General features: G+C 46.1%; 1 protein-coding gene across 1 annotated transcript; it reads right to left on the bottom strand.

Annotated features, from left to right (window-relative positions):
- Positions 1 to 2,011: 2,011 nt before the first annotated feature.
- LOC113583035 (collagen alpha-1(XXVI) chain-like) lies at positions 2,012 to 26,852 on the bottom strand. Its single transcript, XM_027019119.2, has 14 exons — positions 26,501 to 26,852; positions 26,082 to 26,204; positions 25,751 to 25,854; positions 16,312 to 16,373; positions 14,972 to 15,098; positions 12,915 to 13,022; positions 12,242 to 12,379; positions 9,186 to 9,233; positions 6,771 to 6,823; positions 5,071 to 5,133; positions 4,301 to 4,336; positions 4,145 to 4,198; positions 3,805 to 3,889; positions 2,012 to 2,321 (listed from the first exon to the last, which is right to left on the bottom strand). The coding sequence occupies exons 1-14, from the start codon at positions 26,662 to 26,664 to the stop codon at positions 2,152 to 2,154; spliced, it is 1,335 nt and encodes a 444-aa protein (XP_026874920.2). The 5' UTR covers positions 26,665 to 26,852; the 3' UTR covers positions 2,012 to 2,151.

Raw genomic sequence — 26,852 nt, 5'->3', positions numbered from 1 at the left:
CATTCAAAATCATGTATTAATACACACAAAGTAAAGCAGAAATCGATAGTTCAAATGCAAAGCACAGTAACACAGTTACGATATGTTCAAGATTAAAGTACTTTTAGCTTTAAAAAGGGAGGCAAGGATTTAAGCACTAGTTTGGATCTGCACTAGGGTAAAAGCAGGGTTACACAGTCCTGTATTTTCTACAACGTTTTAGATGAGCAAGACAGATGAGATCCTTGAAACCTGTCATCTTAAGCAAGGGCTTTTTAAAAGTACTCAGAGAACCAGTCTCAAGTAATAACACTACGGTAAAAAAAATCCAGGGCCTCTGGCATCAGGGCACAATGTCAGAGAGAAGAGGTTTCTTCCTGTCAGAGTACTACCTTACTTCTCTTCACTTCTGCAAACAGGGCTTCTTGTGTGCTCAGGAAAGCCACTCGGGTAAAGCCAGTCTCTGCAGACAAAGCCGGAGAGATGAAGTCTGCCAGATAACTGTGACTCCCACAGAAGTGGGGAAAAAGGATAACAGAGTGAAAGAGTGAGAGGCAACAAAAGTGAAGAATAACTGCAAGGCTGCAATTTAGATGAAATCTACTGAACCTGAGTAAGGTGTCTGGAGTCAGTCCGTGAAAACGAAACCGATAGCTGGTCAAACTGTGTGTTGAGGAAGATGCCAGATGTTTCTGGTATGACAGTGTTGGAGTTGTGTGGTTGGTAGGGTATGACGGTGTTGAAACTGTGGTTGGTAGGTTATGACGTTGGAGCTGTGTGGTGAGTATGGTATGACGGTGTTGGAGCTGTGTGGTGGGTAGGGTATGATGGTGTTAGAGCTGTGTGGTTGGTAGGGTATGACGGTGTTGAAACTGTGTGGTTGGTAGGTTATGACGTTGGAGCTGTGTGGTGAGTATGGTATGATGGTGTTGGAGCTGTGTGGTGGGTAGGGTATGACGGTGTTGGAGCTGTGTGGTGGGTAGGGTATGATGGTGTTGGAGCTGTGTGGTGGGTAGGGTATGATGGTGTTGGAGCTGTGTGGTGGGTATGGTATGATGGTGTTGGAGCTGTGTGGTGGGTAGGGTATGACGGTGTTGGAGCTGTGTGGTGGGTAGGGTATGATGGTGTTGGAGCTGTGTGGTGGGTAGGGTATGATGGTGTTGGAGCTGTGTGGTGGGTAGGGTATGATGGTGTTGGAGCTGTGTGGTGGGTAGGGTATGACGGTGTTGGAGCTGTGTGGTGGGTAGGGTATGATGGTGTTGGAGCTGTGTGGTGGGTAGGGTATGACGGTGTTGGAGCTGTGTGGTGAGTATGGTATGACGGTGTTGGAGCTGTGTGGTGGGTAGGGTATGACGGTGTTGGAGCTGTGTGGTGGGTAGGGTATGATGGTATTGGAGCTGTGTGGTGGGTATGGTATGATGGTGTTGGAGCTGTGTGGTGGGTAGGGTATGACGGTGTTGGAGCTGTGTGGTGGGTAGGGTATGATGGTGTTGGAGCTGTGTGGTGGGTAGGGTATGACGGTGTTGGAGCTGTGTGGTGAGTATGGTATGACGGTGTTGGAGCTGTGTGGTGGGTAGGGTATGATGGTGTTGGAGCTGTGTGGTAGGTAGGGTATGATGTGGTGGGTAGGGGATGTGTTTGCTCTGTCCTGCCTGGCTATGGGCTGTACTGAGCCGACATGCTGAAAGTGAGCCAGCAGATATCTGACTAGCCCAGGTGAAACGTGAGCACATCCATGAGTGTATGTGCACATGCATTAAACACACATAAAGCTTGGCTGTTTCCAGGGTAACGAGGGGAAGCAGGCTGTAGACTCTGTGCAGACAGTGCACTTAACAGGAAAAAAACCCCTGGAAGACATAATTCAGCATGTGTCGTGCTTAGTCTCTAACCTTAAGAAAAATCGCAGGTCAAACTGACTCTGCTGGCAAGCTAGTTTGAAAGCACACACACACACACACACACACACACACACACACACACACACACACACACACACACACACACACACACACACACACACACACACACACACACAAAATGTCAAATTATTAAAAAGACACAAGTTTCCAAAATGGTCCAGCAAAACAAATGACCCATATATGAAAAGTTGCGAGTCTTCGACGGGGCTGCTCTCAGCACTCATGAGAAGAAAGCAGTAATGAGTCCTGGCTATGCTCTATGTCCCACACTCCTCCTCTTGTGCTGGTCCGGGTGGAGAGGCTGGAGTTGGAAGTAGGGGGAGGACAAGCCCAGGGATCCAGCCCGCTTCATCTTCATGGCAGGCGGAGCAAGAGCATCTGACAGTCCATCCAGTCCAGAGCCAGCCTCGACCGAGCTTTCTAAAACACACACACACACACACACACACGCGCACGCGCACACACACACGCACACGCACACATACACGCACACACACACGCACACACATACACGCACACACACACACACACATACACGCACAGGCGCACACACACACACACGCACACATACACACACACGTGCACACACATACACACGCGCACACACACGCATGCACACACACGCATGCACACACACACAAACGCACATGCAAGCGCACACGCACACACACATAGAAAAAAGAAAAAAGAGCAAAAATATTTAAAATTAGACAAAAGGAGAAATGTTTAGAAGTGTTGGAGTGGCTCATTAGATACGCTACCCCTCTGCCTGTGCGTTCTTACACGTTAACTGACTGATTGTAGCTTTATCTTTATTGCATGACTGTGTCCTCTCTCGAGTTGCATCTTTGTGGAGTTACCTATGACTTGTTCCATCTGCAGCTATAGAGCTACACTGGGTGCAGTGCCGCACGTGGCTAACTGCCCAGAAGCCTCCAAAAAGCAGGAACAATTTTTTTATGTTTAATAAATAAGATATACACAATTTTTGGTCATTTTCATTTCTGCTTTTTGCACAACATTACAAACAGCTATAAACATGCTGCTTCCAGAGTCTGCTTGGGCCACATGTCCAACACATTAAACGTGTCCAACTACTGCTTGTTATCACATTAAAAACATTTTTTTGAACAACAAAATTAAATAAATTCATTAACATTCATATATCCTTGTTGCTTTTTACAAGGTAGGGACAATTTTTACTACCTTCTAAGATATTTACTGGAATTTTTTTTTTCACTTGGGTTACATTTACAGTTCTGTGTATTTCTTCAGTGCAGGCTTTATGCAGAATTTGTAGCCCGCTTGCACCCATAAACTGAAAATGCACGCTCCGCATATCTGGAGGACTCCGGTACCGTGGGCGAACTGGCTTCAGAGTACAGCTGGGCACCAGCAATGGTGGATCACAGCATCCACTTGCCTGAAAGGTACATGCCAGCCTGATAGAGTAGCTGACAGAGTGATCTCCCAGGCTTTAACCGATTTGCGCAGATTAAGGTAGGGCAGTCCTGCTCTCTGTGATGGCTGAAATGAGGCACACCTGCAAATCCTGACAGAGTATTAGCATAATCCATTCATTTGGTAGGGAACTGACAGCAGTGACGTGATCGAGGCGTGCGGTTTAAAATCGGAAGGGAATCAAATGTCAGATATCGTGGGTTCCCTTGGATTCTTGCACAAACTAGCCGGGTCATATTTATCAGGTATGTTAGGGGGAAGGAATCCTCCAGCAGTGAAAGCTCGAGCCAGTCAAGACAGAAGACTTTTGGAGACTGATAAAGACTGCTGGAGACTGATAAAGACTGCTGGAGACCGATAAAGGCAGATGAAGCTTTTTGATAACACTTTAAAAATGGCTGGGGGTGGGGGAGGTGTGGGTTGAGAAAAGAATGAGCATTACCGTGGATACCAATCATGTGCTCCAGAATGAGCACCCGCTCTGCCAGAATCTTCAGCGCTTCCCTCAGCTGCTGAGCTCCTTCACCCTGCGTTCAGGTCAATTCAATTCACTTCATTTTAATTCAGTTCAACTGAATTCATATGTTATTGTTTGATTCAAAGACCTGCAACAGGAATCAGCACACCAGCTGAAAATCTGCTCTCCAAGCTAGTGGCGCATCAAACGTACACGATTCTAACGGCCCCACCGGCGTTCATTCACTACGAGTGACGTTAGCATTTCTGCATGAAGCATTCCTACAGGTTTAGACGGATGAGACGTCAGTGTTAGAGCAACTCACGTCAGGCAGACTCTCTCCTGGATCTCCCTTCTGTCCCTTAGCACCTGCTGGGCCCTGTAAGACAGTGGAAGACCGCAGACATGTCAGACCCTCACACAGCAAAAGTTGGTAAGCGTGTGGACGTGGAAATGTTCTGGTGCGAAGCGCGGTGCTTACAGGCTGCCCTTGTTGCCCAGCGAAACCTGGAGCTCCCTGCAACAGAAGAGATTTGAAAAATAAGATTTAGCCAGACATGGCAGTTATCTGTTTAGAAAAGCACACCAGGTTTTAATTTTTTTATTCACTGCTGCAGTGTCACTTTCCAAGTGCGTTAAAAAAGTCCAGCGGTTTGCTGTTCCAAGACGGTAACTAAATGTTTGGGGGAAACCTGCTGTTTTGGCCACTGCACTGCATCCTGGTACCTTTGCCATTTTCCCTGATAAACTAAGAGGGATAAAATAAGATTTTTAAAAGTGGCCTCTTTTGGGAGAATTTTGTTGGTGCCAATGAGATCATTACCGAGTTGTTCCCAGTATAAGGCCTATTGCTGGTGTTCAGTGAGGCAATGCTCAACTCATCACGAACTGCCTGAGGAAGTGATGGTGGAAATGTGAGATCAGATGCTAAATGTCTTCTATGCCATGTGATCATGCAGAATACCACATGTAGAATAATCAGCCCCAATCTGCTTAATTTATTCTTGTGCATCATGGTTATAATCCCTGGACGAAAAATCTCTTAATGTTAATCCTGAAGTCTGAAATGGACTGCCCTGAAATCTATTAGTACCACTCAAACTGAACTTTGATCTGTTTGGAACAGATCAGAAGAAACAATGTTCCTTCTCACCTGCCTAAACTGGCGTCTGCTAAAGCAAGCGTACAGGATGCATCGTGCTAGCCATCGCGAACACGTAGGACTACACGTGGAGTTTAATGAAACCTCACCCTTTCACCAGGGTCTCCCTTGGGCCCCAGTGATCCAGATTCACCCGGAAGACCCCCCACCGCCTGGAACACACACACATATATATGCACACACTGGACAAACATATGCATGCATGCATGCGCACGCACACACACACACGCACTCTTAAAATACACAAAGATGCTTTTGCAAGAGTTTGGAATTAATTAAAAGTTTGGAATTAACTGGCTCTCATAAATACAGGGTCTGATCTTTAATCAAGTAAAATGAATAAACAAGCAAACAAAGATTGTACTTCTTGTCATCACTGAACACAGCATAGAAACATTTGCATTCCAGGCTGTGATAAAGATGTGAACCCCTGGACTGAAAGAAGAACCTCATTTTCCATGTCCCATGTCACTGATGCCAACATCCCATGCATGAGGAGATCTCCTCAGGTCATGGCACAGCTTCTCAGCTGAGCTTACATCTGGACCCTGATTGGCCACTCTTCTCAGTTGAACTTAAATCTGGACTCTGATTGGCTATTCTGAAGCATGAACTTTCTTGTCTTTCTTCTGCTGGTGTTCAGTGCTTTTACCCAGGAATTACAGGGTTGCATCTTTCTGCCGAAGAGCTAAACTTTTGTCTCATTTGTCCACAGAAAACATCTCCAGAACCATCACAGAGTCTCCAGAACCATCACAGAGTCTCCAGAACCATCACAGAGTCTCCAGATGGTCTTTTGCAAGCTTTTGCAAACAAACGCTTTTGTTTAGAGAGCAGTGGTTTCTTCTGTGGGGTCATGCCGTGAATGTCATTCTTATTCAGTGTTTTTTCTGAGAGTGAACACATGACCAAGGGCTTTTGCAAGCTCAAGTGCTTTCTGCTCATCCCTTGCTGTTTAACTAAAGCAGTTTTATAGTAGTCCAGACCACATGTGGATAATCTTGGCCTTGTCATGCAACCAGGTGAAGTCCTGACTCGATTTTGAACACAGGGGACTCAAAAATTCCTCCTGAGTCCAAATTTATTCCAGTCAAGATCACAGAACATCAGAGATAGGACTAAAGTTAAAAATAAATGTTTACTTACCAAAATCCAGGGCTAGTTTCACAATGTTGTCTTCAAATTTATGTCCAGATATGAGATGTTGAAAAGTGATTAACACTTAGGCTTTTAAAATGGTTTGGTAGCTTCCTCCAGGTTTATACATCCCTAAAATGCTTCTTCTAAGGTCCTCTGATGTCTCATTTGATTGGCTGTCTCTTTTCTTTTCATGCCTCTCATGGAATTCCACCACTAACCAAACTTTGTTCCCTTTTTAAAATGGTTTGCTTTTTAAATTCTCAAATCGACCCCTCTAATTTTACCTCATTGACTGGGACGCCTTCAGTTAGCTTTAGAATTATTAACCTAAAGGTTCACATGCTTTTCTTAGGCTTGACAATGTGCTCAGTATTGACAAGAAATGCAGTGACTGCTGTTGTTTAGGCAGACAGTGTTTGTCCAGTAGTGTGACTCGGTTGAAGACCAGAACATATTCTAATAAGCAGGTAATGCAGAAATCTGGGTACTTATTAAAAAAAATAATTAAAAATCACTTTTTTCCCCATCATGAAACCGTAAACGTGATAATAAATCAGTATACAGAATATATTGAGAAAGCATGTATGTATTACAACTATATTATGAAATTATACAACTATATTATGAAATTATATTATGAAATGCGTACATCTAGTCCAGGTAGACCAGGGATGCCAGGGGCTCCAGCAGGTCCAGGGGGGCCTTAGCACACAGCACAAATTCAAGGTCAACAAAATAAAAGTCTTTACATGATTTTGCATTACAGTAGTAAACTAATCATGAATTGGTGTTATTACAAAAAATCTCAATCTGTTAAACATTTCACTGTAAATATTACACTTAGTTTTTCACACATGGAGATCTTAAGTGTTTACATATGAGATGTTTAAGAAGCACACTTTTTAGATGATCCAACCATTGTGTAACATCAAGTTACATGTGTGTGTGTGTGTATGATGTATGAGTATGTGTATGATGTATGTGTGTATGATGTATGTGTGTGTGTGTGTGTGTGTGTGTGTGTGTGGTGTGTGTATGGTGTGTGTGTGTGGTGTGTGTGTGTGTGTGGTGTGTGTATGATGTATGTGTGTGTGTTCGATGTATTTGTGCGTGTGTGTGTGTGCGTGTGTGTATGATGTATGTGTGTGTGTGTGTGTGGTGTGTATGATGTATATGTCTGTGTGTGTGTGTGTGTGTGTATGATGCATGATGTATGTGTGTGTGTGTGTGTGTATGATGCATGATGTATGTGTGTGTGTGGTGTGTGTATGATGTATGTGTGTGTGTGTGTGTGTGTGTAGTGTGTGTATGATGTATGTGTGTCTGTGTGTGGTGTGTGTTCGATGTTTTTGTGTGCGTGTGTATGATGTGTGTGTGTGTGTGGTGTGTGTGTGATGTATGTGTGTGTGTATGATGTGTGTGTGTGTGTGTGTGTGTGTGTGGTGTGTGTATGATATGTGTGTGTGTGTAGTGTGTGTATGATGTATGTGTGTGTGTGTGTGGTATGTGGTTGTGTGGTTGTGTGTGTGTGTGTGTGTGTGTGTGTGTGGTGTGTGTATGATGTATGTGTCTGTGTGTGTGTGTGTGTGTGTGTGTGTGTGTATGATGCATGCTGTATGTGTGTGTGTGTGTGTGTGTGTGTGTGTGTGTATGGTGTATGTGTGTGTGTATGATGTATGTGTGTGTGTGTGTGTGTGTGTGTGTGTGCGCGGTGTGTGTATGATGTATGTGTGTGTGTGTGTGTGTGGTGTGTGTGTGTGTGTGGTGTGCATGATGTATGTGTCTGTGTGTGTGTGTGTGTGTGTGTGTGTATGATGCATGATGTATGTGTCTGTGTGTGTGTATGATGCATGATGTGTGTATGTGTGCGTGTGTGTGTGTGTGTGTGTGTGTGTATGATGCATGATGTATGTGTGTGATTGTGGTGTGTGTATGATGTATGTGTGTGTGTGTGTGTAGTGTGTGTATGATGTATGTGTGTCTGTGTGTGGTGTGTGTTCGATGTATTTGTGTGTGTGTGTGTATGATGTGTGTGTGTGTGTGTGGTGTGTGTGTGATGTATGATGTGTGTGTGTGTGTGTGTGGTGTGTGTATGATATGTGTGTGTGTAGTGTGTGTATGATGTATGTGTGTGTGTGTGTGGTGTGTGGTTGTGTGTGTGTGTGTATGATGTGTGTGTGTGTGTGGTGTGTGTGTGATGTATGATGTGTCTGTGTGTATGATGCATGATGTATGTGTGTGTGTGTGTGTGTGTGTGTGTGTGTGTGTATGGTGTATGTGTGTGTGTGGTGTGTGTATGATGTATGTATGTGTGTGTGTGTGTGTGTATGATGCATGATGTATGTGTGTGTGTGTGTGTGTGTGGTGTGTGTATGATATGTGTGTGTGTAGTGTGTGTATGATGTATGTGTGTGTGTGTGTGTGTGGGTGTGTGTGTGTGGTGTGTGTATGATGTATGTGTCTGTGTGTGTGTGTGTGTGTGTGTGGTGTGTGTGTGTGTGTAGTGTGTGTATGTATGTGTGTGTGTGGTTTGTGTATGATGTATGTGTGTGTGTGTGTGGTTTGTGTATGATGTATGTGTGTGTGTCTGTGTGTGTGTGTGTGTGTGTGCATGTGTGTGTATGATGCATGATGTGTGTGTGTGTGTGTGTGTGTGTGTGTATGTATGATGTATGTGTGTGTGTGATGTATGTGTGTGTGTGGTGTGTGTATGATGTATGTGTGTGTGTGTGGTGTGTGTATGATGTATGTATGTATATGTGTGTGGTGTGTGTATGATGTATGTGTCTGTGTGTGTGTGTATGTGTGTGTGTGGTGTGTGTAGTGTGTGTATGATGTGTGTGTGTGTGTGTGGTGTGTGGTTGTGTGTGTGTGTGTGTGGTTTGTGTATGATGTATGTGTGTGTGTGTATGTGTGTGGTTTGTGTATGATGTATGTGTGTGTGTGTGTGTGTGTGTGGTGTGTGTATGATGTATGTGTGTGTGTGTGTGTGTGTGGTGTGTGTATGATGTATGTGTGTGTGTGTGTGTGTGTGGTGTGTGTATGATGTGTATGTGTGGCTTACCAGAAGGACCAGGTGGCCCTGGAAGTCCCACATGTGCAAGGTGTTGACCTGGTTGATCACAACACAGTAACAGTCAGCAATCCAGCAGGATCCCAGTAAACCCATACAGTGATCAAGCTGGATCCCAGTAAACCCACACGGTGACTGAGCTAGGTCCCAGTAAGCCCTTGTTGGAATCTCACATAGATATTTGTAAATAAAAGGCCCAATCCAAACATTCCTGTATACTGTGGGTTTCCAAGAAAGGAGAACTCATTGTGCTGGTGTTCCATTAGAGCTCCTAACCACAACACTTGCCAGGTGTATGAGTGAGTGTTTATGTATGTGTATGTGTGAGAAAGCGTGTATGTATGTGCACTGCTGTCTAAGACACACTTACACACACCTCCCCACACACACCCTTCCACTCCATCTGCAACGTGTTTAATTCTCCTCCTTTCCGGAAGGATCCGGTCAGGTCAGGGTTACTCTCTCTTACTCAGTGTGTGACATCACCGCCCTTTGCCCTCCCGGCTCCCGTTAACCCAGCCAATCGCTGAGACCCACTCCCCCAATGGGCCACGCACTACACCTCCTGCCCACAAGGGAGGCGCTCGTGCCCTTTAGGCCAGAGGGCCGGCGGTCCGATGCCTGCGCGCTTGCTGGATGCAGGGAGCTGCAGCTGTCCTGGTCACAGCCTGGCTGCTCCCCTCACCCACCTCTCTCTCGCTCTGTCTCTCCCTCTCATTCTTTCCACCTCTCACACCATATATCTCTCTCAGGCTTAGCAGGAATAGGGACCACATGCTCTGCATGGCTCTCAGCAAATCCCAGTCATATGATTGAGAAAGAAAAGGAGAGGGTGTGTGTGTGTGAGTGTGAGTGAAATATAGAGTGATTACTCATGCGTTCTTACTTTTTAAGCCTAGGTATGACTATTGACAAAATGAAGGGTCGTAAGCTTGTGGTCTCCTGGCCTGCGTCTAATAGCTTGTCAACTGCTTCTCACTGTAGAACACGCAGTCATGATTTATCTCTGCATACGACATAACGGGTGCCAAGTCTTTCTGAGATAACTACAGCACTGCCAAAAGGCACAGGAGCTGAGAACATTCACACGTAATCGCGTGACACACACACACACACACACACACACACACACACACACACACACTCACTCTCCTCCCAGCAGGACTAAGAAGGAGGTGCGTGCTGCTGTCTGACATCTGACTCCCAGCCAGAGCCTCTGCAGCAGCAGGAGGGGACCCAGACCTGCACACCCCTGCTCCTGCTGCAGCTTGGTGAGGAGGCACGGGAAGGTGGGGCGTGCAAGCCCACTCAGGGAACTCGGCAGGCCTGGCAGCGTCCCTCTGGAACCAATTTCTGGAGCCGGCGCGGTCTGCCTCTCCGGCCCTCCCCCGGGGAGGGGGGAGTGTCCCGCCCTCGCCTTTTACACCCGCCTGCTCTCTGGCACGGGGTGGGGGGTGGGGAGGGGTGGAGAGCAGACTGTGGTGCTGACATCTTACAAATTAGAGCTGATTTACAGCCATCTGAGTGTAGTCTGCACCGGGGCCGGCGGCGAGCCAGGGGCCTAATCAAAAACAGCTCCGCTCGGGCGGGCTGAGGACGGCGCTCTGCTGACCCCTGCTGCCTGTTCGGGGAAGTGCAGCAACATGCCGGGTGAAGCCCCGAACTCAGTTATGATTAAGACACTTTGGAATGGGTTTCCACAAGAAGATTGGATTACAGTGGATTAAATTACACGGTGAACGGGGATTCTCCACTTTCTTTTGTAGTCTAGGAAAATGCGCCTTGTCACACATCAGACCAGTCTCCATAACTTCTGTACACTCATTACTAATTATGAAAACAAATGCTATTGTTCAGCTGTTGCTGTGTCTAGTAATTTTCCATGTAAAAAAAATTGTGTTGTGAAACTCCTTCAGTGGGTCATAGTAACGTTAATGACGAATAAATTACAGTCTAACGTCAGGGGAAAAAATATCATCTGGTCTCATTGCCTAAACACACCACAGAACTTAAACACAAACCACAGGGCTTCTCAAAGATAAACAGCAAATACAGAAGAAGTGGAGGTATTGCAACCTTTGCAATAACGGAAGGTGAACATGTGCATAAAGTGTTCTCAAGAACCGACCTTCAGTTTCTGACGGAACAGCTACAGACCAGAGATCGCGACTTTACGATGTCTGACACTGCACATTGTCCTCTGCAAGGATTTTAAAAGGACTACAGTCTTTAACGGTCTCGTAAGTGGAACACCTTTTACACACAGGCATAAAGAAGGCGCATGACGTCTTCTCTCAGAGTGCAGAATTTCTTTAATCCGTTACAAAGCAAACAAACAAACAAAAACAAAACTACCCCCCTCTGTTCCGTGTGAAGGAGGGAAGATCTCTCCAGACTATTAGAATAGCAGAAAGGTATGAGGCTGGATATGGAAAGGATAATTACTGTACCAGAGTTCAGCTTCACAGAGCAAACGCAGTTAAAACACGGCAGTTGATCTTGGCAATCGCGTTTCAAAAGGTAAATTAATAGCAATGATCCTTGACAACATCTGTAAGAAATTGGGTGTGCGGACTGTACGTGCTGTGGGAAACCTAGCGCCCCCTACTGACCAGTTTCGCCAGTGCGTCTCCAGGCTGACCACTGGAAGACGGTAGTCCATGCCTGTGCAGGTATCAGCAAAGACGTGCTACGGTTTTACTTTTAAAAGTAACTATGAGTAAAAAATAACTACAATGACTAATTCGAGATGTTTTGACATGATGTGACGTGACGTGATGTTGCACACATTGTAGCTCAACACACAAATAAGAGTCGCAGCAACTGAAAGAGAAATGGAACCATTGCACAGTTTTAGCATATTACACTTTATATCCAGATTCATTTCAGTAAGTGGGAACGGGGATTAAACTCGGCGGTTGCGTGTCTGCACACACGTTTAGTCAACAGTTTTAACTAGGCAAACAGTACATACGCCGGTTCATATTGCCATCTTTAGTGGTCTAAAGGTCAGAGCCAAAAACACTGATCCCGGTCAATCAATTTACCTGTTTCAGCCTGACCCTGAAATACATCGCCCCTCAGAGGGATAGAGTTGGGCAAGGCAGGGGCCCCGGGGGGCCCAGGGGGTCCATGGGGCCCCGGAAGGCCAATTTCTCCTGGTAAGCCCCTTTCCCCCTTTGGACCTGGGAGTAAGACATTTTAGCATTTAGTATAGTAAACGAGAGCTAATTAGTTAATTAAGGTACTGGACTAGTAATCAGAAGGTTGCCAGTTCAAGCACCCCTACTGCCAAGTTGTCACTGTTGGGCCCCTGAGCAAGACACTCAGTTGCTCAGTCATACTTGTAAGTCTCTTTGGATCATCAGCTAATTGTGAATGTATTTCCATTCCTGAAGTCTGCTTAACTGCATTACAACAGGATTAGCAGGATATGAGAATCATCACAGAGCAAAAATAAAACACTAAACTCACATCATTACATTTGAACCCAATTCTGCCGACTTGTATTATATGGGGATTCATAGAGAAGGACCATTCTAAACTCAAAACCCCCAAAGTGTTACACAATCACAGTTATCTCTGACTGATCATGTCAAAGGCTCATTGGTGTCACTGCAGGTATACTGTACCTCTGTCGGTATCAATGTGAAAGCAGAGTTGTCTTTTTTCCTTTTTTACAGAGAGACTAGTGAACTCACTCATATTTAATATCCTTACCCGTGGGTCCCACCTGCCCTGGTTCCCCTGCCTCTCCTGCAGGTCCAGGAGGGCCTGATACACCCGGTTCCCCAGGAGGTCCAGCAGGGCCTGGGGGACCCCTCGTCCCTGCGCACAAGGAGACAGACAGTCCGGGACATGAGTGAAACATCGTGCTGCATTCCTACTTGACGTCAGCATGCAACCTATGTCAGCAATCTCAGTGGTGTCAGTTAAGAGCAGTATTCACTAAATACACACGCAAGCCTGTTCCAGTCAGGTTTTTATGGCTAGTATTGTGTGTAATTGATCCATGTGTGATAAGTATAATCTTGCCATATCGACATGCCATGCCAAAGAGTCTACCGAATCTATATTGTACATTCAGAAATATTACTTTGATCTGCTGTTCGTATTCCCTATAGGAACAACGACAGTGGTAGAGACATGACTGAAAACGGAACGTCTCTGTCTTAATACATTTCACTTATTACTATATTTCAGTAGAATATTTAAGTATCTGTTATTTATGTTAGCACTTTGCTAAAAAGTACCATTTCGGGTGTATTGCTTTTTCTCATAAATATTTATTACATCCTTGTTTTCCCTAGGGAATACTAGAAAAACAAACCACAAATGAACTTTTTTCAAAGCATCAGTTCCATCCTCCCTTGACTGGAAGAACCTTTTACTCAGACAAGGCGATTCATATTTGACACAACCGCACATGTTCTACTGCCAGACGGCTGACATAAATTTACATGCTGAACGTGTTGGACACTGGTACTGTGGAATAACAAAATATTCTCACAGACTGAAATGTAATCCAGCCGCCTAATACGTCACTGTAGGCTAAGTATCCTTCGCATCATAGTATAGAACAGCTTTTGACACGGGCTTGTCAAGGGAGTTTAGCGCAAATCTATTATGTGGATTACACACTGGTCCTGGGCTGGGTTGCCAGATCAAACTGTGGAAAGCCCCACGAAGATGTACAAGGACAGTGTGATGCAGAAGGACCTCATAGGATAATTGATTTGGGTTTTATTGATCCTCTAATCTAGCCTTGACTAAAGAATAATTCAAAACAATATTCCACTCATTAGTTTGTTGTATATAGTTCTGTACAACAGGGGCAGTAGCAGCCTAGTGAGTCACCAACTGGAAGGCTGTAGGTTTGAATCGCAGCTTTGCCATGTTACCACTGTTGAGCCCTTGGGCCCCTAGCGCTCTTGGGCCCTTAACTCTAACTCTCTCTATGATAAATAAAGGCATTCCCTCTGACCTAGATCATCTATATAGTTCAATACAATACATCTGAATTTAAATGTCATTTCTCACAATAATGTAATTTAGGGACTGTATTAATGAGACTACCTCTGGACATGATAACGGGATAACTTGTTAGTCACTTCACAAAGGAGTTCTGGCTGTTCTGTTACTTTCAACAACCAACAAAACTGATTTGTGATTTAATCTAATAGCAAGAGAGCAAAGTTGATTTGATACTCTTTTAACATATTATCACTGTGTCCACTTTTAGCTAAGCAAAATTTACCTATAGCGTAAAAAAAAGTGTTATACTAAAATATAACTACACAGACTAAAGACGAGGTAAAACAATGTGGAACTTTTATTTTGAAATGTAGTGAAAAGGAGCATTAGTTCTCCAAGTTTGTATCACTACACCTGGATCAGTGACCAAGGGTTAGTGCCCTCATCCTGAACCCCACAAACCACCCCCCCACCCCCCTCCAAAAAAAACAAAAAAACAAAACCTATACACATTTGTCCCTAGAACATCATCACTTTTAACACCATTAAGAAACAGGTGAGAGTTTTCAGACACAAGATACTTTTGGCAGTTTCAGCCCTAGAGAAATGTGAACATATTTTACTCGGGTCTCCAAGCAGCAGCATTTCATAGACATGACATTACTCTTCCACTCTTAGGGCCGTTACTTTCTCCTCAGATGTAGAGGCAAACCTCAGACCGCTCCCCGGCTGGAGTTTAATACGGCTCTTGGTTAAAACATGTTGCTTCTTGAGAAATGAGGGGGATCAGGTGATTTGCTCACCTGGTTGCCAGACAGGTGGGGGTCCAATAGAAGTGGGGTTTGGTGCCTCTACCTCATTGTGTGTGGATCCTTCTGGCAAATGATGAACGGATGGGATCTGAGCACCTTCCCTCTCTAGTAACCTGATCTGAAATGCACCAACATGGATCAAACTCACCTATTAAGGTTTTTCAATCTTGACTTACTTGACTAATCAATGAGTAATCAATAAGTAGTCATGCACCAACTAAATATCAATAAAAATAACAGTCTCAGGGAATTTAAATATGCTTTCAAATGTATAGATATACGGCTAAAACAGCTTTAATAAAAATAATCTGACACTGATTAAATGTAGCAAAATGTGATATAACTAGACTCCTAGAACACCTTAAAGGAACTGTTAAAAAAAGAAAAAAAGCCCAATATACAAGATATTTTTATGTCCCAAATTTGCTCCTGTAGTTTTGTACTAGACCTATGGCACTAATGCAACTAACGCGTAGACTAATGCAGTTAAAAAATAACAGTTAGCCCTGAGAAATCAATTAGCTTTGAGCAATCTGCATTTTGAAATCATCACACACTTGCCTCAATTCTTAGTTCAATAAATTTATGATTCAAATTATTGGAGGGTGGGGATGTATGGGGGAGTCTGACACTCCTAATTAAAACTTGGACCCCCAAAATAGATAAAGCAATAGTTTTGGTCGAAACAGATATACATATTCTTCTTATCCGTAATTGTAAAAATATTCCAATATATTTCCCTGGGAAAAAGTTGATAATAAAAACTGCTCCAGCCTTTACAGGCCAAGATCACTGTTACTACGGCTTGTAGGTATGGAATGTAATTTTGCCCATTCTTATATATGACAATATGTCAAACACTACATAAGGCATATAACACTACATAACACAAAAACAAATGAACACACAAACCTCACCCAGAAAGGATGAGAAAGAATAAGGCAAGTGTGTGAGGATGTTGACATGCTCTTTTAAAGTTGGTGACTAGTGGGTAAAGGGTTGTGAGATGTGTTAGTGCCAAAGCTCCACTGCAAAACCAAAGAAGCAAAATTTGGATGCCAAACATGTTTTGGCAGACTGACTACATATGCGGTTTTGCAAATTTGTTCCTTTGCTGAAGTATTTGGGTAGTATCATTGTATTTTGTTGTCTTTTCCTTCAGCATTCTTGATTAGGTTTTAAAAAGGTTTCAGTTTATGTTAATTTTGATTTGTTCTGCATTTAGAAGATATGAAGACCTTTCAGAGGTTTTTCTGTCTTTCAGTGGCTTTTATGTCTTTTTTGTACAAATACTTTGTTCTTATTGTCACTGATCTGAATTTTGCCCTTACCTTAGACTCAACGGTGTTCAGACGAACGCTTAAATCAGTGTAACCTGTGCAGTTCATGCATTCTGCATGAAGGAGAGAGAGACAGATAGAGTGAGAGAGAGTGAGACAGACAGAGAGAGAGAGAGAAAGACAGAGATGAAAAGAATGATAAAAAGAGAGATGGAGAGAGTGAGAGAGAGGAGGGGAGTTCTTTCTTAATTATTTTTTATACTCAAATCATCACTGTGAGGCTTTTGCTCAACTAAGAACCATGAAAGTACAGTGTGACACATGAAAGAGCAGTGTAACACATATATATGGAATTAATGCTTACTGGTTCTTGGGGAATGTGTATACCGCGAAGAATGAATACAAGCCACACACACACACACACACACACACACACACACACACACACACACACACGTCGTCACACGCACACACACACAACTAGCTGCCATATGCTATCCACTAACACACATGCAAACACATACACATGCGCAGGAACTTGACGGGCCACAGCGTTTTGGAGGAAGACTCTGAGCAGAAAGCGGCAGCAGCGAGCTGGCATTGGGCGCTCACCACAGTGCCGGCGGCAGAGTGAGTCATAACCGTCTACCCAAACAACAAACTACAGCCCGCTATTGTATTATTCCAGCACTAAATCCGCCATTCGTCAGGAGCTCCAGGCCCGCCACACCTACGAGCCAGGTCTGGCGCTCTCTCTCCTCCTGCACTTCCTCTTCTGTGTTATTTACTGCTGTCTCCCTCTCTCGAGTTCCCAAACGCTTGTTTTCTGTCCGTCTTCCCCATGGCATTCTGCCCGCTGTGTGCCCAGGCTGCAGGAACACACGGTACCTGCTGTACCAGCCTAGTCACTGCATTCACCGCTTTTGGTCACATTGGCTTGGCCAGGTGTCTAGATGTGGTCCGAGTTAAAGAGCCAATTTACACAAACTAGCAAGCCATTTAAAAACAGGGCGCAGGTTTAAATTCAGCACCCACCGGTTTCCATCTGAACTCAGACATTGCCGTTGCTGTGACTAACCCTGCAACCAAAACTAAGCCCGCAACCAAACGATGGAATCTGACCTCCCTACAACAATAATCAAAAGTGATCCTAAAGCACATGTTCTGGCCGCCCGGATGGTTCTTTCCAGAGAACTGGTGCACGAGTGTGTGGCCTGCACCGTGCCTGGATGGGAGCTGGCACGGAAACCCAAAACAGATCGCGGGAACCAACGCCACCCGGAGGAGGTAGGATTTCCAATTGCGAGGGCTTAATTACATGGGCACAGAGAGAAGCCTTCCTCAAATGCTTACAGAAAAAGAGAGCAACAAAATTGCGGCCAACCTCATGTTTACTATTCTGAGTGCATAAACAGTATCGTACTTCTGAGGCCTAGAATTCATATAGAATATAAGCCTGGGGAAATGTTTTATGACTGCATGAATGTTGAAATTCTTTTCACTTCCCACTGGAAATGGGTAAAAGGTTACGGCCATATTTGGATCTCACACAAAGCCCGCTAAATCACCCTAAGATCGTTCACGGAACTGCGCTCTTTCCTTTGTTACCTTTGAGCGAGGATAAAAATGACCCCATCCAAAATTATATACCTTTATGCACACTTGTGCCTGTCGCTGTGCGTGCACGCGCGCACACACACACACACACACACACACGTCTCCCTTTCACACATAGCACATAGTTGTGGACAGACATCCACAAGCACTTTCTCCCTCTGGATGCATTCTTTGTCCGCATCGTCTTCTGAGCCATTTTAAGCGCACTGCTATTACACCGGATAATTGCACCTCAGAGAACCTCTTCAAGGAAGAGAAGAAAAAAACATCTTCATTTACAGAAAATAGCTGCTGGTTCTCAGGAGTTTCAAAGTTTATGATTCCTACAAGGTTTGCACAAAGAGTCCTGGTAGAAACTAGCGCAGACGCTAAAGAGAGACTCCACACAAATCCCCCACGTTGCACTCCGGTGGCAGAAACACGGCTCTGTGCACAACTGTCCACGATCAATCAGTGGTCAAATATGTCCACTCCCATAAGGTCCCTGGCATCGTTAGAGGCCGCAGCTGTCTCCGGGCATGCCAGCGTGTTCACGAACAGCTGCTCGCAGCAACATAAGGCACATGTCTGAGGGGTCAGAGGTGGCAGCAGGCTTGCTGGGATTTCGTTTAACAGTCGGCCGGGCTATAGAGGGTACATACACAGGGGGGTAGACAGGAAGGCGGTGACTCTTCTTAGAGCATCTGCATGGAGCCGGCGCGCTTTAACACGGGACGGCTCTCAGAGGGGAAACACTTAATGTGAGATCAGCATGCTCATAAATATTCCTGCAGTAGCAGCGCGATATTGCAGCGCACAACAGTCTTCTCCAGTTCTCCTGCAGCGCTGCAGTTATTTATATCTTCCGGGGAAGGGGTCGACATGTGCTTTGGGAAGGAAAACAGAAGAAAAGGAAAGATGGGGGATGGAGAAGCTGGACTGAGAAAGGAAGGAGCAGTGGGTGGGGGAGGGGCATGAGGCCTGACGGACACTTAAAAGAAAATGAGCTCTGTATTTTACCCAAGATTCAGCGGGAGGGGTGGGGGCAGGTGACGGAATGCCCCTACCCCCATGCCGCTAGCAGACGTCTGTGCCGCCTGTGTCTCAGACAGCATCGGGTGGGACATGCCCACCCGAGACGCCAGCGTGACCAAACAGCTGCTTCCCACCAGCGCCCCGGGCCTTCGCGCTGGAGTCCAACGAGAGCCATCTGAGAGGAGGATTTAAAGGAACAGTTCGCCCCCAAATTCTACCAGTTGGGATAGTGAATGCTGGGCTGTTGCCATTTAACCAGTGAGATTGCACTAAGCGGTTCCTGTTATTTTTCCTTCGTCACTACCCGCGTTAACAGTGTTTCGGGTGGCATGTTCTTTTAACACTGTTAGGTTAGGCATCATCCTCGTAACTTACATACAGTCAGCGGGGTTCTCTGGCCACAATTCAGGGGAGCCACTTTACTGAGAAAATACAGCGTTTAAAATCGGTTACTCCCTCTGCCACCTCTGGAGACCAGTCACGGTGACCCACACGTGGCCCAAGAGCCGCAGCGCCAGCTGAAAGGTGATACGGTGTGACATGCCTTCAGCTCCAGATGCAGCGCAGCACTTCCGGCTGAACTATGCCTCGAGTCTGGCTACCCGGCAGAGAATCAGAGTTACCATAGGAAACTCGCACACATGAGAAATTTTGGATTTTTTTTACATTTGTTTCCCACATTTTGGCCACGAGCGGCTGCGACCGATGGTGAAAGTCTTTCCCGTTGTGGCAGAGATCAGCCTGGAGTATGCCACTGCTATGAGAGGCCCATGGGTCCCTCTGAAGATGCCCCGCTCTGTGGGCATGCGCAGAAGTCCTGGCATTCTTCCCCGGACAAACGCACGGACAGAGAGGCCCGGCGATGGCCATCTGCAAAGATCAGCTCACACCGCACACCCAAGACAACCAGCCCATGTGCGGCCATGCTGCTAAGCAGCGGGTTTCGTTTTAACGGTCACGTCCTTGGGGTGATTGACTTCCACTATGGACCAACTTCAGGCAAAGCCAACGTTCACAAACACTTAATGTGATTCTAGCTGTCGGAGCATTTATGATCTAGCACTGACCTTGTCTCACTCTGCTGGAATGCAACTCATCGAGACGCACATATGCAAAAGCCAAGATAACCTCTGAGCTTAGAGTTCCGCAATGTTCGATGGGACGACTAGTGTTTCTGAGACAGATGTGAAGTCGTAACTCAGCCGTGGTCACAGAACCTCTGCTCGGACACAGCAGCGCTGGGAACAACGCTCGTCATTGCCAGCAGAGCCCCGAAGAACATTCGCAAAAATCCTAGAAGCTGTTTGAGATATAAAACAGCACTAACACATGGCACCTTCTCCAAACACTGGAATAGGGCGCTCGTTTCGGATGTAATTTTGGCAGTAAAAATTCCAAGTCCTAAAACATGGGAAGCTTTGGCTCGGAGCTCTTCTGGCACCAGAAGTACAGATACTGGACGCTAGCATTGGAGAAACGACTCAGTTATGTTTATGTCTAAACACCTAACCATAATTCTGGAAATGAACAACATAAATAAAGTCAAAGACCAGTAAACAAAATCTAGTAACAACAACAACAACAACAACATATTAACTCATTATGTGTATACATTTCTTTGTGTCGTGTGGCATCTTGTTCATGCAAAATGCAGCTCTTCCTCAGGTTTGGTTAGCTCACCAACTGTTTCCGTGAAAATTCCCAACACTGACCATAATCCAAGCTCCAGCTCTGGCTGCCCCTACACCCTCTGACCTCTCTCCAGGTCTTTCAGGAAGTCGCCCTACTAGACCTGTTTACAGCTCCCTCACTGCTTCCATACCGTGAGGCCATGGCTGTGGGAAAAGCTGCTACCTCCTGATTGGGCCCTGCTCAGCAACACCGTGATAAACCCCAGGGGGCGCGCACATGGGGTCAGGGGTCAGGGGTAGACGTGTTTACAGCGCCCTGTCATGGGAGTCCGCACACACTGGTCTATGGGCTGTAATGCAGTTTAGCAGAACTGCTACATATAGTCACCTTTTCTTTTCTTCCCCAGAAAACCAACTTTGGAATGTAGCTTGAATATGGTGGAGAACAAAATAATAACTATATAATAATAACTTTATAATAATAATAACTATTTAAGGAGGGCTGGTATTACGGCAGCTGGTCAGCTCTTCCTACTATCTGTTGCTAGGTTTTCTAGTAAGGAGATACATTCATATATGTTTATATTTTTATAATCATTTAAACAGCTATTTTTATATTGTTCCATATATATGAATAAATAATAACTAAAACTGAAACTAAAACAAATACAGCATTATATACAGCAAAAACATTAGAGTGCAGCACAGCTCATTATATCAGCCTAGAATATTATTGCACACAGAGTAACGTGTGTACAGCACTGAAGAACCGAAACCATCAGCCTCTGAACCGGATTCACTGTCCTTGACCTCGAAACTCATTTCAACAACAGCAATCAAAAGGGATGGAGCTGATCTCCAAGTCATGCTGACCTCCTGACACCGCTGAACCAAAATGTTGCATGGTTTGCGCATTACAGGTTCACAGGTCATGGGATTTCATGCTAAGATACCCATCGGTAACCCAGTGCAAAGGGGGGGGGGGAGGGAGGGGGCAAATTGCTACCAGATTTCGACTGACGTGTTCCACGCCATCATAAGTATACAAACTCCTGATCTGGTTCAGCACAACTTGAGGTGAGATTCTGTGAAATGTGAACGGTTTCTCTGAGATGTGTTTCATGACTGAGACGCAAGGCATGCTTAAACAACCTGTCCCAGTATCCCCGGATCGTGCCACGCCACGTGATACGAACTTTTCAAAAGTTAAATACAAAAACCTCATTCTTATTCACTTATTTTGCACTGCTCACACCACTGCGCACATCAGTCGAGGTGCCGACTGCAGCGTCTGGCTGTTGGTCTAAGATGTTCTCAGCAGACGCTCAGGGGATTAGTAGTTATTACGCTGCCTGACTGTTGGAGGGCTGAGGGAAAGGGAGGCTGAGTCACCGTGCTTAGTTGTTCACCGGCTGTCCTTCGGGGGGGATGGTCTCCTTGGGGAGGAATCCGGGGCCCTGGGCGAGCCGTGCTTCCCTGCCTCCCGGAGCAGCGTGGTGCATCTCTGAGTTTCCTTTGGCTGGACCTCGCTTTCAGTACACTGGGAATGGAAGGATGTTGTCCCGAAATGGAACTGGTCACGGTGACATGAGGGAGGGACGCACGAACTTCTCGTGGGGGGGGGGGGGGGGTGTTGTTTGGAGTGGAATGAGATGTTCGGCTGGTGCTAGACCAAACTAAATGTGATGGCAATGGTGTGGCCATGAGAACAGAAGCCCTGTACAATGACCTCATGCTTTATATTGGACAAACGATGACATACCAAACAAGTTGAAGCTGGAATGATGTTCAGCTATGTTCAGTGATGTTCGGGAATGCTAACGGTCAGACGTTGAAAGCCCCTGGCCCTGAACTGAGTTTAGCAGAAACTGAAGCCAATGATTTTCTTTCACTTTTATGAATGAAAACAATTCGAACAGGACACCAGGCTAGGACTAGTGGAAACAGGGACGCTGGATGCGAGTGTCCAGAGAAGCAGGACGTTACACTGTGTGGGGTTGTCACCCCTGCGGTACCCCTGGCAAGGCCACGTATATTCAGGCACGTCATTCGAGGTACAGCTATGCAACTTCGAAACGAAGCCTTAGCTGCGCCAGGTCCGCCACGAGGGAAGCTTTTCTCTGTGACGGCATGCAGCAGACCGGAACAAGCCGCCGTGTTCGTCAGGCTGTTGTAGTGACATTGCTCTTTGGGTCCAACCATGCGGTCCTACCACATTCGCCTTCTTCCAGAGACCCTGGGCGTGAGGGCGGCCTGAATCTCGCCCTTGGCGCGATGTCCCTGCTATGATCTATGTCATGTGCTTCTCGGCTGCGTTCTCAGCCACCTTGAACACCAGTAACTGCGGCAGCATCCGACGTCGGGACACTTCAAACTTGCCCATAGATTCCATTAAGCCACTTTCTGTGCGTCATTACATTTTTGCTCCACGAGTCTCCATCTTCTCGTATCTTTTGGCTCCTTTCTATCCCCCCACTGTTGGGGAGACATGCATTTGCGAGGGACTCGTTCTGTAGGTTATTCCTCGCCGTGGAGGGCTCGCAAGCTCTTCCCATATGGATGTGATTTGCTCAGTACTTATTCCATTAGTGCACACACACATATGTTTAGCCAAAAGGTAAAGCAAACAGAGAAAATGCCTTTTCTTTCTCAACACCACGCTTGTCTTAAATATGTGTGGCTACACTTTTGAACATGAAGCACATTAACAATAAAAAGAAATGAATACACTGTCTAAACACAGGCACTTATCTAGTGTCACTACCATTCCCCCCACATTACTGCCAGAGCTCTGGTTTACAGCGTGTGTATCCGTGGGTAGGCAGACAGTGCTTAAAACGTTCGATGTTTGCTAGGAGTGGCGATTAAAGATGGACAACTCCATGGGAAAGCCCTGCTTTGCTGCCCGCTGCCTCTCCGGAGAGGAAGCGAAGTGCTGTGAGAAAAAACAGAGCACAGCGGCGGCGGCGAACATACACAAACACATGCAGCGCCCCTGGTAGCCTTCCACAACACACCGGCGGAGCGGGAGGAAGGCTGAAAAGAGAGAGAGAGGGAATGGCAAAAGGGTATAAGGTTTTGGGAGTACCATGCTGAAATGAGGCCAGTGCGAGTCCCCAGGGAGACCAGACTTTGTAAATACGTGCACAAACAGGAAAACTCCCTGCTAACCTCATATATCTCTCGCAGGCACGTTCCCACGTGAGCCAGGCAAATGCACCCGCACGCACAGAATGTGCAGTCACAGCAACGCTGGCACACGGGTGCATCCCTGGATCCCTGTTTTATAGCCCAGCAGACGTAAAGCGGTTCCCCGAGGCTCCCAACACGTCGGGATGCGGCTGCAGGCTTGTGGGAAGAGCCGCTAACATGTTTGCGTGAGAGCCCCTTCAAAAGGCTCGGCGTGCTCCATCAGCAGAAACAACAAAGGCAGGAAAACATCAAAGCGACAGCACGCGTGCGCTCTCCCGCAGCGTGGTCCGGAGGGCAAGTGCACCTTTCACAAGAGTGGCCTCCAAAAATCCCCAGGTGCAAAAAACCCCACATTGCAGTGCCTTCACGCCAAGGTAAACGTAATAATAAGAAGACAGTGGATGACAAAGAGAAGATCAGATGGCATTTGATTCTTACTGAGAACATAAACAGACCAAGAGACACGTGAGTTCATAAACAATGCTTAATGAGCAGCTCTGTGTTTTGGCATACACTCTGATACCACTGCGACGTGTGGGATGTGTTTCTGCGCTTCTCTGATGGTCTGTGGTTTGTAAGGGCTGAGGTGTGCTGCCACTGTGTCTGCATTCCCACCAACTCAGTCTTTTAACCAGTGAGTCAGGAAAGGTTTATATGCTCCACAGTGTCCTTGTTATCATTCATGTGCTCTTTAATATACTCTGGAAGCAGCCAGTACTTGGGAGTGTGTGTGTGTGTGTGTGTGTGTGTGTGTGTGTGTGTGTGTGTGTGTGTGCGCGAGACTGACGCGCGCTCCCTAGCTGGTGCGCTCCATCAAGCACCAAAAGGCCCTCAGCGCTTCCAGATGTTCTGCAGCTCCGCCAGACGAGTCCGCAGACGGCTGGCTCGGGCTCAAGCATTACGACCTCCTCCACTGGCCCTCCAACTCCTCCGACTGTGTGGTTCCCCCAAGGGCCGACGGGTGGAGGACGGTGGGGTGGGGGTGGGGGGTATGCAATATGAAACATTTGAGGTGGAGGGGTGGGACAGCCAAGAATCCCCAAGGACGTGGCCCGTAGCTCGGTGGGTGATGATAGTGAGCGAACGAGGGACGACAGATATAGAGTAGGTGGAGAGAGATGGTTAGGATTAGGGTTAAGGAGGTTAGCATGTATGGAGAGTGGGAGGGGTGAGGAGAGGGCTATGCAGTGTCAGTGGGGGGGGGGGTCATTCCATGCCTGTGGCGATGATGTCATTCATTCCTTTTTAGTAAAAAGAGACACAGAAGAATCTTGATTAAAGAGAGTGAAACCGCAGAGCAGTTATAGCTAGTAGGATAGAGATACAGATGGATAATGACATGAGGAGAGGAACCATGAGGGACAGGAAGGAGAGTAAAAAAACAACTGGGTGAACAGTAGAGAAGAGCGAAACAATGAAATCTAAGATTAGCCATTTGGCAAAGAATGGATGAGAAATAATGAAGCAAACAAAAGTCTGAATTCCGCCAAGTTCAGGATTTCACAAGTGCTAAATCTTTCCTCCTTCCCTCTGTAGTGGGAATCTGCTGCAGGTTCAGTCACTAACTCTCTGCTCTCACTAATCTGCAGGCAGACTACGGTAAAGAGTGTGTGTCATATAAGTTAAACGATGTTTGAATCGATAAGAACATAGTAGTGTTATCCCTTCATCTACAGTGCAAAAGCTGAATGGCAACTCCTAACAGGAATTAAACCAGTTAGTACACGTTTTCCCATCTCCTGTATAAGACTTAGTGCAATGCAATCAGATTTCTTTGGGGTTGGGAACTGGTTGGATTTCTTTTGAAAACTCCTAATGCAGTTTTTTTTTTTCCTGTTGACAATATATTTACAAAAACAAATCACCTTGATACTTCCTCTACACAGCACTGCAAAAGGTCTCTCACAAAATGTATAGCTCAACAGGTTTGACCTCGGAGAAGACTCCACGGCCAGATATCCTGTGTGATGTTGTAGATGTACGATGTCATGCTGTTATGGTATGGTATGGTGTGGGGTAGCGTCCGATTGACTGACCTTCGCTGCAGTCGCTCCCATGAAAGCCTGGACAGCACTTCCACTCCAGTACAGTCACCTGGCGATATGCCACCTTGTACGCGGGCCTGACCAGTGTCCTGTAACTATCCAAGAACAGCATCATTTAGGCACCCAGGAGTTTTTTGAAACAGAGGAAAATTATTCGTTTCATTTTCCCCCTGTAATGTACACAAGCAAATGAATGAACTGCAAATAAATTAGGCTGACGTCTCATCCATCTCACTGAAGCTGCCAAGATTTTTTTGCTGTGCATTTTGCTAGCAGACGGAGAGACCACACCGAAGGCCAGGGATGCCCGTGCGTAACGTACCTGATGAGTTTCGCGCAGGGCCCTGGCCACCGACAGCCCTGAAATACTCTCTGCACCGTCGTCTCCGTACCGTTGTGCACCTGGCACGTGACCGTCTTTGATGTCGTGTACTGACACCAGTTTCTGAAGGAAAACAAAAGAACCTCGCGGGAAGGCGCCCTCACACGCGCTCGGCGTGGGGATGACTTCAGTTAACGCAACCCTGAACATGTTGGTCTGTACCTTCATTCGTTTTGAACGGCTTCAGTTCAATAGGTAATTAAAATGACTTCTCTGACGACTCTAACAATTACAGGAGGGATAAGTCAAGCCTAAAACCCTACCAGCAATCTGTTATAAATTCCTATTGTTTATTATCATTGCAAAACACGATAACTTTGCACCCCGACAAAACAAATGTATTCCAGCGTATACCCTACCTGCGTTGCGAGTTAATGCCAGCGGCCGGGGGTCCGATGCTTTGTTCTGAGTTTATGTGTTGTAGTGTTAGTCCTGGAAACTGGTAAATAAAGCCGGTTCCGACCGAAAGTCCAGCGGAACAGATGAAGATGCACAACACACCCCAAAACGCCCCACGTCCCATTGCTCCAGAGCTGATCGCACAACGTGGTCCTCTACTTACGGCTTTGAGACATCGGAGTGAAGGAATACATCCGTGATGATCAGTAGCAAAGATGGTAAACTCGCAAAAATGCCTTTCTGGAGTTTAGTGCAATCGGAGCCTGCAGAGAGAGAAGTGAGGCAGACAGAACACGCTCTCGGACGATATAA

The sequence above is a fragment of the Electrophorus electricus genome, chromosome 7, assembly GCF_013358815.1.
Source record: "Electrophorus electricus isolate fEleEle1 chromosome 7, fEleEle1.pri, whole genome shotgun sequence".
Taxonomy (NCBI): Eukaryota; Metazoa; Chordata; class Actinopteri; order Gymnotiformes; family Gymnotidae; genus Electrophorus; species Electrophorus electricus.
The sequence above is the reverse complement of the archived record's forward strand: the minus strand, read 5'-3'. Positions and strand labels throughout refer to the sequence as shown.